General features: G+C 42.1%; 1 protein-coding gene across 1 annotated transcript in view; it reads left to right on the top strand.

The window, feature by feature from the left end:
- Positions 1-13,093, top strand: part of Mi-2 (chromodomain-helicase-DNA-binding protein Mi-2 homolog) — a 238,028-nt gene that overhangs the window by 42,955 nt on the left and 181,980 nt on the right. The window contains exons 7-9 of the mRNA XM_071692638.1: positions 195-392; positions 8,941-9,129; positions 9,317-9,474. Of these exons, the coding sequence (XP_071548739.1) occupies positions 195-392; positions 8,941-9,129; positions 9,317-9,474 (545 nt within the window). The remainder of the gene's footprint in view (positions 1-194; positions 393-8,940; positions 9,130-9,316; positions 9,475-13,093) is intronic.

The raw sequence follows: 13,093 nt of genomic DNA, 5'->3' as shown, positions 1-13,093 counted from the left end.
ATCACCATTCGTGTAGGATGCGTCAGGTTGTAAAAGCTTTTCAGTTTACTGTTACTAACACACGCTCAATCCTTATCCCATGTGCTAAAACAAGACACAGGCTTTTGACATGGATATTAGAGCTCTTGGTTTTTCACTTACCATGCTTGATTCATCAGATGAGAGTAACATCTTCATTTATGTTCTTACTCTAGGAGGATGACTCTAGTCAAGATAGTGATGCTGAATTTGAACAAATGTTGGCAGAAGCAGAAGACATGAACAAAGCTGAAGATGAAGCTGAACTAGCATCAGGAAACAAGAAAAAGCCTAAAACAAAGATAGGGAGCAAGAATAAGAGAAGGAAGCGTATGAAGGCAAAGGATGAGGATGGTTATGAGACAGACCATCAAGTAAGTATTCACAGGATTTGCTGTTGGGATGTAATATTCACAGGATTTGCTGTTGGGATGTAATATCAGGATTAAGTTATTATTTAGTCATCTGTAGTTGTTCTGAGCTTATATTGAACAAGTGGCTCTTGGTGAAGTTTGAAAATTTCATGCAATCCAAATTCTTTTTTATTATTGTTACAACTTTACAGCATAGGAATATTTTGAAGTACATATGTTTTTAACTATATATTTATAGATTGAGTGTTATAATTGTATAATCATTAATCTTAATGAATTATATGTATTTGCTGATATCCACGAGGAAAGCTCATATACCATTAGCATCTTAGTTTCATTTCTTCTTTGTATATCAACTGACTGTTCTAAGTCTTGTATTTCATTCTTGTATCTGTACTGACTATGTGATCTTTACACGCAAGAGCACTTGGGAACTTATCATGTTTCATTTTCTTCGTGGTTATCAGCAAATACTAGATCATGCTCACCACTGCACAATATTGTGTTTATGTATATTAATGTGTATATGAGTGGATGGGTTGTTCTTCGTCTGTTTCCAGGCGCTACCTCACAGATGCGGGAAACGGTGATCAAGTGTGATGGATAGATAAAAATATATATATGTTGCACATGACAGCTAGAGAATGAATGTGAGTGGATGTGACTTTCTTCATCTGTTTCCTGGCACTGCCTTGCTGATGTAGGGGGCAGTGATGTTGTTTCCTGTGGGGCTGGGTGGCATTGGGAATGGATGAAGGTAAGCAAGTATGAATATTTATATGTGTGTATGTATGTGCAAAAAACAGGAAGATGAAAGACGATAAATTCCCAAGTGCAATTTTGTGTAATGCTCACATCATCGGGAGATACAAGAATGAGATAGACGACGTAGAACAGTCAGTTGATATACAAGGAAGAGACATGCTAGAGTTGAGAGGATTGTGTAGAGACTTTGGCCATTTTGCTGTACTTGTTGGGATGAGGATCAGGGAGAAGTGAAGGTATGGTATAAGGAAGATTGGAGAGGTAAAAGTGTTGGCGAGCAAGAAAATTGTTTGATAGGAATGTACTAGTGGAAGTTCAGCAAAGGAGGGAAGAATTCAAAATATGTAAGCAGAATGTTAAGGTGATAGAGGAAAGCAAAGAAAGAGTAGATTAAGATTTTGGAAGGAATTTAGGTGAAAAGTTTTAGGTTTTAGGATAAGAAACTCTACAGGAAGGAGGAAGTGAAAGGAAGGTGGAAAGATTTTTTTAAAGAATTGATGAATGTGGGAGAAGGGGAGGCAGCATTTGTTACATGAATGGGTATGGAGGATGGAAGAAAGGGGGTACAAGTGCAAGGGCGTGTAGGAAAAAGGGAGGTAAGAAGGGCAATAATGAGGCTGAAGGTAGGAAAGGTACCTGAAGTGGATGGGATTACAGCTGAAATGCTGAATTATGGAGGAGAAAGTGTGATAGAGTGGATGCATTTTATATGTAATTTTAGCATGGAAACAGAAGGTTGTGCCTGAGGACTGGGTTAAAGATGTTATCGTTCCTTTATTCAAAGGAAAAGGTGCTGAGAATGTATGTAGCAATTATAGGGTAATAAGTCAATGGATCCATGTCAGTGGAATTGAACCAGGGCATTTAAAGTGTCAGGGGTAAACCATGGAAAATTTTGTGGGGCCAGGATGTGGAAAGGGAGCTGTGGTTTCAGGGAATTACACATGACAGCTATAGACTGATTGTGAATGAATGTGGCCTTTGTGGTCTTTTCCTAGCGCTTCCTTGCACGTGTGTGTGTGTGTGTGGGGGGGGGGGGGGTGCTGTTTCATGTGTGGTGGGGTGGTGACGGGAATGGATGAAGGCAGCAAGTATGAATATGTACATGTTGAAATGTATAGGTATGTATATGTGTATGTGTAGGCGTTTATGTATATGCATGTGTATGTGGGTAGGTTCGGCCATTCTTTCGTCTGTTTCGTTGTGCTACCTTGCTAACTGGTTGCAAAAGGTAAGAAGTTTGAAGTGTAGCTGTTAGCATTCCTGACTGTGACGCATTCATGGGCTGCCAGCGTCATGCACACAGGTTTGAATCCTGCTTGCGGCAGTCGGTCCACAATTAACCCTGCAGTTCATCCACCTCTCAGGTTTGGTTGATAAAATGGGTACCTTGCTCAGGCAGGGGAGAAGAGTTGGTGAGAGCCTTGCAGAAGATGAAATCTGGCAAGGCGGTGGGTTTGGATGGTATTGCAGTGGAATTTATTTCGAAAGGGGGTGACTGTGTTGTTGATTGGTTGGTAAGGTTATTCATTGTATGTGTGGATCATAGTGAAGTGCCTGAGGATTGGCTGAATGAATGTATAGTGCCATTGTACAAAGGCAAAGGGGATGGAGTGATAGCAAAACAAGGGAAAAGGGATGCAGAGATGGAGTGTGGCAGTGAGATATGCTGGTTAGTAGCAAACCCATTTGTGGATGATACTGTATTGTTTGCTGAGAGTGAAAAAGAGTTGAAGAAGGTTGTAAGTGTGCTTTATGATATGTGTGTAAACATAGGCGACTGAAGGTAAATGCAAATACAAGTAAAGTAATGGTGTGTGAAAGGAAACAATGAAAGTGTAGATTTTGTAAAGCCATTCAGAGTGACAGAAGAAAGTGCAATAAATTGTGCATTGGATATAGGGGAAAAAGACTGGGAGAATTGAGAGAATTTGTGTCTGGGTAAGTGTGGTGATGTGGAAGGAGAGATAAGGGAGATACTAATACAGGGTAGAAGAGTCACTGGGCACTTAGTATAATGCAGGGTAGAGTTGTAAGTGTGGAAATGAAGGGAGGATTAAGGGACAACATAGTCCTCCCATACTTGACTTACGCAACCAAACCATGGACATGGTATGAATCACAGAGGTCAAGAATCCAGGCTGTGGAGATGAGCTATTTGAGAAGAGCATGTGATGTGACTAGATGGAATGAAGAAAGGAATAGAGGGGTGTATAAGATATGTAGCATGGCAGGGAATGCAAAGGGAATAAATTGTGGATTGTTAGAATGGGGTGAAATGTAATACTTTTAGGATGTTTGGGCATTTGGAAAGAATGCAGGACTGGAAGTCTACAAGGAAAGTATATGACAGTGCAGTTATAGGGGTTGGTGTGAGTGGAAGACCACATGTGATGTGAGCAAATAGGGTGGAGGAATACTTGAGGGAGAGAAATAGTGGTAGAGTGCATGGAATGGCATATGAGAGGGAGATATAGGAACTGGGATAAGTGGAGACTTTTGCCGTGGCCACCTGTTGAAGGAAGTTACCAGAGGGAATGGGTGTCAGAGATATAGATGGATGGTATATTTATGTATATGTGTTTGTGAGTGGATGTATTTTTCTTTGTCTGTTTCCTGGTGGTAATGTGGGAAACGGCAATTCACATATCATATAATTATAATAATGAATTACACATGACAGCTAGAGAATGAATGTGAGTGGTTGTGGCCTTTCTTTGTCTGTTGCCTGGTGGTACCTTGCTGACGCTGGGGTAGTGATACTGTTTCCTGTGGGGATGGGTGGCATTAGGAATAGATAAATGCGAGCAAGTATGAATGTTTACACGTGTATTTTATGTATGTGTTTATACATGTACATGTATGTATGTATTATTATACTTAGTCACTGTCTCCCTTGTTAGTGAGGTAGTGCAAGGAAACAGATGAAAGAATGGCCCAACCCACCCACATATACATGTATATACAGAAACGCCCACACACGCACACATACATACCTTTACATTTCAACGTCTACATACATGTAAATACACAGACAGAAACCTATATACACATGTACATATTCATACTTTGCTGCCTTAATCGATTCCCATTGCCACCCCGCCACACACGAAATGGCACCCCCTTCCCCTCATGCACGTGAGGTAGCACTAGGAAAAGACAACAAAGTCCACATTCGTTCACACTCAGTCTCTAGCTGTCATGTATAATGCACTGAAACCACAGCCCCCTTTGCACATCCAGGCCCCACAAAACTTTCCATGGTTTACCCCAGAGGCATCACATTCCCTGGTTCAGTCCATTGGCCGCATGTCAACCCTGGAATACCACATCGCTCCAATTCACTCTATTCCCTGCACGTCTTTCACCCTCCAGTATGTTCAGGCCCCAATCGCTCAAAATCTTTTTCACTCCATCCTTCCACCTCCAATTTGGTCTCCCACTTCTTGTTCCCTCCACCTCTAACACATATATCCTCTGTCAATCTTTCCTCACTCATTCTCTCCCTGTGACCAAACTATTTCAATACACCCTCTTCTGCTCCCTCAACCACACTCTTTTTATTACCACATATCTCTCTTACCCTCTCATTACTTATTTCATTACTTACTTGATCAAGCCACCTCACACCACATATTATCCTCAAACATTTCTTTTCCAACACATCCACCCTCCTCCGCACAACCCTGTCTGTAGCCCATGCCTCGCAACCATATGACATTGTTAGAACACTGTTCCTTCAAACATACCCATTCTTGCTCTCTGAGATAACATTCTCGCCTTCCACACATTATTCAACGCTTCCAGAACCTTTTTCCCCCCCTCCCACCCTGTGACTCACTTCTGCTTCCATAGTTTCATCTGCTGCTAAAACCACTCCCAGATATCTAAAACACTTCACTTCCTCCAGTTGTTCTCCATGCAAACTTACCTCCCACTTTACTAGTCCCTCAACCCTACTGAACCTAATAACCTTGCTCTTATTCACATTTACTCTCAGCTTTCTTCTTTCACACACTTTACCATACTCAGTCACCAACTTCTGCAGTTTCTCACTCGAATCAGCCACCAGCGTTGTATCATCAGCGAACTACCACTGACTCACTTCCCAAGCCCTCTCATCCACAACAGACTGCATACTTGCCCCTATCTCCAAAACTCTTGCATTCACCTCCCTAACAACCCCATCCATAAACAAATTAAACAATGCACCCCTGCCACAAACCGACATTCACTGAGAACCAGTCACTTTCCTCTCTTCCTACTCATACACATGCCTTACATCCTTGATAAAAACTTCTCACTGCTTCTAGTGACTTACCTCCCACACCTTATACTCTTAATACCTTCCGCAAAGCATCTCTATCAACTCTATCATATGCCTTCTCCAGATCCATAAATGCTACATACAAGTCCATCTGTTTTTCTAAGTATTTCTCACATACATTCTTCAGAGCAAACACATGATCCACACATCCTTTACCACTTCTGAAACCACACTGCTCTTCCCCAATCTGATGCTCTGTACATGCCTTTACCCTCGCAATCAATACCCTCCCATATAATTTCCCAGGAATACTCAACGAACTTATACCTCTGTAATTTGAACACTCGTCTTTATCCCCTTTGCCTTTGTACAGTAGCACTATGCATGCATTCTACCTGTCTCCAGGCACCTCACCATGAACCATACATACATTGAATATCCTTACCAGCCAGTCAACAACATAGTCACACCCTTTTATTCCACTGCAGTACCATCCAAACCCGCCGTCTTGCTGGCTTTCGTCTTCCGCAAAGCTTTCACTACCCCTTCTCTGTTTACCAAACCATTCTCCCTGACCCCTCTCACTTTGCACACCACCTCATCCAAAACACCCTATATCTGCCATTCTATCGTCAAACGCATTCAACAAATCTTCCAAATACTCATTCTATCTCCTTCTCACTTCACTGCTACTTGTTATTACCTTCCCATTATCCCCCTTCACTGATGTTCCCATTTGTTCTCTCGTCTTATGCACTTTCTTTACCTCCTTTCAAAACATCTTTTTCTCCCTAAAATTTAATGATTCTCACCCCAACTCTCATTTGCCTTCTTTTTCACCTCTTGCACCTTTCTCTTGACCTCCTGCCTCTTTCTTTTATACATCTCCCAGTTATTTGCACTACTTCCCTGCAAAAATCGTCGAAATGCCTATCTCCTCTCTTTCACTAATAATCCTACATCTTTATCCCACCACTCACTACCCTTTCTAATCTGCCCGCCTCCCACACTTCTCATGCCATGAGCATCTTTTGCGCAAGCCATCACTGCTTCCTTAAATACATCCCATTCCTCCCTCACTTCCCTTACATCATTTGCTTTCACCTTTTTCCATTCTGCACTCAGTCTCTCCTGGTACTTCCTCACACAAATTTCATTTCAACGCTCACTTACTCTCATCACTCTTTTCACCCCAACATTCTTGCTTCTTTTCTGAAAACCTCTACAAAGCTTCACTTTCACCTCCACATGGTAATGATCAGACATCCCTCCAGTTGCCCCTCTCAGCACATTAACATCCAAAAGTCTCTCTTTCACACGCCTGTCAATTAACACGTAATCCAATAATGCTCCCTGGCCATCTTTCCTACTTACGTACGTATCTATATGCATGCATGTATATGTGTATATATAGATAGAGATGCGTTCTGGAAGGTCTTGAGAATATATGGTGTGGGAGGTAATCTGTTAGAAGCATTGAGAAGTTTTTATCAAGTGTGTGAGGCATGTGTTTGAGTAGGAAGAGAGGACAGTGAATGATTCCCATTGAGCGTCTGTCCATTGCAGGGGTGTGTAATGTCAATATGGCTGTTTGATTTTTTATGGATGGGGTGGTGAGGGAGGTAAATGCAAGGATTTTAGAGAGGGGCAAGTATGCAGTCTGTTGGGGATGAGAAGGCCTGGGAAGTGAGTCAGTTGTTGTTTGCCAATGATACAGCACTGTTGGCTGATTCAAGCAAGAAACTGCAGAAGTTGGTGATTGAGTTTGGAAGAGTGTGGGAAAGGAGAAAGTCGAGAGTAAATGTAAGTGAAATTAGTGGTTATTAGGTTCAACAGGGTTGAGGGACAATCTAGTTGCAATGTAAGTTTGAATGGAGAAAAATTGGAGGAAATGAAATGTGTTAGGTATCTGGGAGTGGATTTGGTAGTGAATGGAACCATGGAAGTTAGTCATAGGGTGGGAGAGGGAGAGAAGGTTCTGGGAGCAATGAAGAATGTGAGGAAAGAGAGAGGTCTTTTTGGAGAGCAAAAATGGGTATGTTTTAAGGAATAGGAGTTCCATCAATATTACATGGTTGCAAGGCATGGGCTATAGATAAGGTTGTGTAGAGGAGGGTGGATGTGTTGGAAATGAAATCTGTAAGGACAATATGTGGTGTGAGGTGGTTTGATCAAGTAAGTAATGAAAGGTAAGAGAGATGTATGGAAATAGATAGGGTTTGGTTGAAAGAGCAGAAGAGGGAGAGTTGAAGTGGTTTGGACATATGGAGAGAATGAATGAGGAAAGGTTGACAAAGAGGACATATATGTCAGAAGTGAAGGGAATATGGAACTGTGAAACCAGATTGGAGATGGAAGAACAAAACGAAAAAGATTTTGAGTAGTTGTGGCCTGAACATGCAGGAGGGTGAAAGGTGTGCACAGAATAGAGTAAATTGGAACATTATGATATACTGGAGTCAAAAGGCTGTCAGTGGACTGAAGCAGGGTATGTGAAACATCTGGGGTAAACCATTGAAAGGTCTATGTGGATAGGGAGCTGTGGTTTTGGTACATTACATGTGACAGCTCATGTATGGATGTAAGTGGATGTGGCCTTTTTTCGTCTGTTTCCTGGCACTACCTTGCTGATGCAGGGGATGGCAATGCTGTTTCCTGTGCAGCAGGATGGTGCTAGGAATGGATGAAGGGAGAGAGTATATGTATATGTGTACATATGTATGTATATGTGCACCTCTGTTCTTATATGTGTGTAGGTGAGTGTATCTTTCTTTGTCTGTTTCCGGCCACTACCTTGCTGATGCAGGAAATAGCAATCAAGTAAGAAATATATATATATATATTTATTTATATTTGTTATACTTGATCGCAGTTTCCTGTGTCAGCAAGGTTGCGCCAGGAAAAAGACAAAGAAACACCCATCCACTCATATACACACACATATACATACATGCACATACATATCCATATCATGTACATATTCATACTTGCTTGCCTTCATCCATTCCTTGCACCTCCCTTCCCCACAGGAAACAGGATCACCACCCCCTGTGTCAGCAAGGTAGCGCCAGGAAAAAGGACAAAAAAAAGGCCACATTCATTTATAGTCTCAAGATGTCCTGTGTAATACACCAAAACCATAGACCTTTCCATGGTTTACCCTAGCCGTTTTGCATGCCCTGGTTCAGTCCATTGATGGCATGTCGACCCCAGTATACCACATCGTTCCAAATTAGTCTATTCCATGCATGCCTTTCATCCTCCTATATATTTTCAGGTTCCCAATTGCTCATATCTTTTTCATTGTTACCTTCTACCCCTAATTTGTTCTACACTTCTCCTTTTACCCTCCACTTCTGACACATATATCTTCTTTGTCAACCTTTCCTCACTCATTCCCTCCATATGTTGAAACCATATATATATACAATGCTTTATTGAAATATTATGTGGACATTTTAAGGAACATTGATACTAATAATTTTCTTTATACTTAATTAGTCTCCCCCCAACCAGGACTACTGTGAGGTATGTCAGCAGGGAGGGGAGATCATACTGTGTGACACCTGCCCCAAGGCATACCATTTAGTGTGCTTGGAGCCAGAACTTGAAGAGGCACCTGAAGGCAAGTGGTCATGTCCTACATGTGAAGCTGAGGGAGTTAAAGAGGAAGATGAACATATGGAATACTGCAAGGTCTGCAAGGTCAGTAAAGACTAGGTTTTTCGTTTTTGGATGGTACTAACTAATTTCTGAAACAAACTGAAACAAGTGCAGTTTTTTATTTCATATGATAGTTTTTTATTATCTGTAATTAGTATTATTTAACTTTGGAGTTTATGCATCAACAAATAAAAAGTGGGAGTATTATAGATAGATTAATTTTCCCTAGGATGGTGGAGAGCTGCTTTGCTGCGATTCTTGCGTTAATGCCTACCACACATATTGCTTGTCACCACCTCTGTTTGAGGTTCCTGAAGGAGAATGGACGTGTCAGCGATGTGCATGTGAACCTCTTCCAGGACGGGTGCAAAAGATCCTCTTTTGGAGGTTTGTGTTTTTTCATTATTTCCATGAAACGATATGTTTGCTTTTGTTTCTTTAAACATCTTTGTTTTATGTAGAAGTTGATGATGCAGCATTCTCTACACACCAGACTGCATATTTGTAGCTTTTCTGCATGAAAACAATTATATTTCATCATGGTTATTGTTATTATTATACTTTGTCGCTGTCTCCCGCATTAGCGAGGTAACGCAAGGAAACAGACAAAACAATGGCCCAACCCACCCACATACACTTGTATATACATACACGTCCACACACGCACATATACATACCTATACATTTCAATGTATACATATATATATATACACATACAGACATATACCTATATACACATGTACATAATTCATACTTGCTGCCTTTATTCATTTCCGTCGCCACCCCGCCACACATGAAATGACAACCCCTCCCCCTGCATGCACGCGAGGTAGCGATAGGAAAGGACAACAAAGGCCACATTTGTTCACACAGTCTCTAGCTGTCATGTATAATGCACCGAAACCACAGCTCCCTTTCAACATCCAGGCCCCACAAAACTTTCCATGGTTTACCCCAGACGCTTCACATCCCCTGGTTCAATCCATTGACAGCACCTCGACCCTGGTAAACCACATTGTTCCAATTCACTGTATTCCCTGCACGCCCCTCACCCTCCTGCATGCTCAGGCCCTGATCACTCAAAATCTTTTTCACTCCATCCTTCCACCTCCAATTTGGTCTCCCACTTCTCGTTCCCTCCACCCCTGACACATATGTCCTCTTTGTCAATCTTTCCTCACTCATTCTCTCCATGTGACCAAACCATTTCAATACACCCTCTTCTGCTCTCTCAACCACACTCTTTTTAGTACCACACATCTCTCTTACCCTTTCATTACTTCTTGATCGAACCACCTCACACCACATATTGCCCTCAAACATCTCATTTCCAACACATCCACCCTTTTCTGCACAACTCTACCTATATCCCATGCCTTGCAACCATATATCATTGTCGGAACCACTATTCCTTCAAACATACCCATTTTTGCTTTCCGAGATAATGTTCTCGCCTTCCACACATTCTTCAACGCTCCCAGAACTTCCCCCTCCCCCATCCTCTGACTCACTTCTGCTTCCATGATTCCATCCACTGCCAAATCCACTCCCAGAAATCTAAAACACTTCACTTCCTCCAGTTTTACTCCATTCTAACTTACCTCCCAACATTGACTTGTCCCTCAATCCTATTGTACCTAATAACCTTGCTCTTATTCACATTTACTCTCAGCTTTCTTCTCTCAAACACTTTACCAAACTCAGTCACCAACTTCTGCACTTTCTCACCCGAATGAGCTACCAGCGCTGTATCATCAGCGAACAACAACTGACTCACTTCTCAAGCTCTCTCATCCACAACAGACTGCATACTTGCCCCTCTGTCCAAAACTCTTGCATTCACCTCCCTAACAACCCCATCCATTAACAAATTAAACAACCATGGAGACATCACGCACCCCTTCATCATTTATTTATTTGTTATACTTTGTCGCTGTCTCCCGCATTAGCGAGGTAGCGCAAGGAAACAGACGAAAGAATGGCCCAACCCACCCACATACACATGCATATACATACATGTCCACACACGCACATATACATACCTGTACATTTCAACATATACATACATGTGCATACACGGACATATACTTATATATTCATGTACGTAATTCATACCTGCTGCCTTCATTCATTCCCATCGCCACCCCGCCACACATGAAATGACAATCAACTTCCCCCACATGTGTGCGAAGTAGCGTAAGGAAAAGACAACAAAGGCCACATTCGTTCACACTCAGTCTCTAGCTGTCATGTATAATGCACCGAAACCACAGCTCCCTTTCCACATCCAGGCCCCACAAAACTTTCCATGGTTTACCCCAGATGCTACACATGCCCTGGTTCAATCCATTGACAGCATGTCGACCCCGGTATACCACATCGTTTCAGTTCACTCTATTCCTTGCACGCCTTTCACTCTTCTGCATGTTCAGGCCCCGATCGCTTAAAATCTTTTTCACTCCACCCTTCCGCCTCCAATTTGGTCTCCCACTTCTCCTCATTCCCTCCACCTCTGACACATATGTCCTCTTTGTCAATCTTTCCTCACTCATATTCTCTCCATTTGACCAAACCATTTCAAAACAGCCTCTTCTGCTCTCTCAACCACACTTTTTATTACTACACATCTCTCTTACCCTTGCATTACATACTCGATCAAACCACCTCACACCACATATTGTCCTCAAACATCTCATTTCCAACACAGTCTACCCTCCTCCGCACAACTCTGTCTATAGCCCACGCCTCGCAACCATATAACATTGTTGGAACCACTATTCCTTCAAACATACCCATTTTTTCTTTCCGAGATAATGTTCTCGCCTTCCTCACATTTTTCAACGCTCCCAGGACTTTCGTCCCCTCCCCCATCCTGTGACTCACTTCCACTTCTATGGTTCCATCCACTGCCGAATCCACTCCCAGATATCTAAAACACTTCACTTCCTCCAGTCTTTCTCCATTCAAACTTACCTCCCAATTGACTTGCCCCTCAACCCTATTGTACCTAATAACCCAGCTGTTATTCACATTTACTCAACTTTCTTTTTTCACACACTTACCAAACTCAGTCACCAGCTTCTGCAGTTTTTCACCTGAATCAGCCACCAGCGCTTTATCATCAGCGAACAACAATTGACTCGCTTCCCAAGCCCTCTCATCCATAATAGATTGCTTGTTTGCCCCTTTCTCCAAAACTTCCATTCACCTCCCTAACAACCCCATCCATAAACAGATTAAACAACCATGGAGACCACGCACCCTTGCCACAGACAGACATTCACTGAGAATCAATCACTTTCCTCTCCTCCTACTCATACACATGCCCTACATCCTCAATAAAAACTTTTCACTGCTTCTAACAACTTGCCTCCCTCAACATATATTCTTAATATCTTCCACAGAGCATCTCTATCAACTCTATCTTATGCCTTTTCCAGATCCATAGATGCTACATACAAATCCATTTCCTTTTCTAAGTATTTCTCACATACATTCTTCAAAGCAAACACATGATCCACACAAACTCTACCACTTCTGAAACCACACTGCTCTTCCCCAATCTGATGCTCTTTACATGCTTTCACCCTCTCAGTCAATACCCTCCCATATGGTTTCCCAGGAATACTCAACAAACTTATACCTCTGTAATTTGAACACTCACCTTTATCCCCTTCGCCTTTGTACAGTGGCACTATGCATGCATTCTGCCAATCATCAGACACCTCACCATGAGTCATACATACATTAGATATTCTTACCAACCAGTCAACAACACAGTCACCCCCTTTTTTGATAAACTCCAGTGCAATACCATCCAAACCAGCTGCCTTGCTGGCTTTCATCTTCTGCAAAGCTTTTACTACCTCTTCTGTGTTTACCAAGTCATTCCCCCTAACCCTCTCGCTTTGCACACCACCTTGACCAAAATACCCTATATCTGCCACTCTATCATACATCACTTTCAATGGACCTTCAAAATACTCACTCCATCTTCTCACATCAG

This window comes from Panulirus ornatus, chromosome 53 (assembly GCF_036320965.1).
Source record: "Panulirus ornatus isolate Po-2019 chromosome 53, ASM3632096v1, whole genome shotgun sequence".
NCBI classification, from domain to species: Eukaryota; Metazoa; Arthropoda; class Malacostraca; order Decapoda; family Palinuridae; genus Panulirus; species Panulirus ornatus.
The sequence above is the reverse complement of the archived record's forward strand: the minus strand, read 5'-3'. Positions and strand labels throughout refer to the sequence as shown.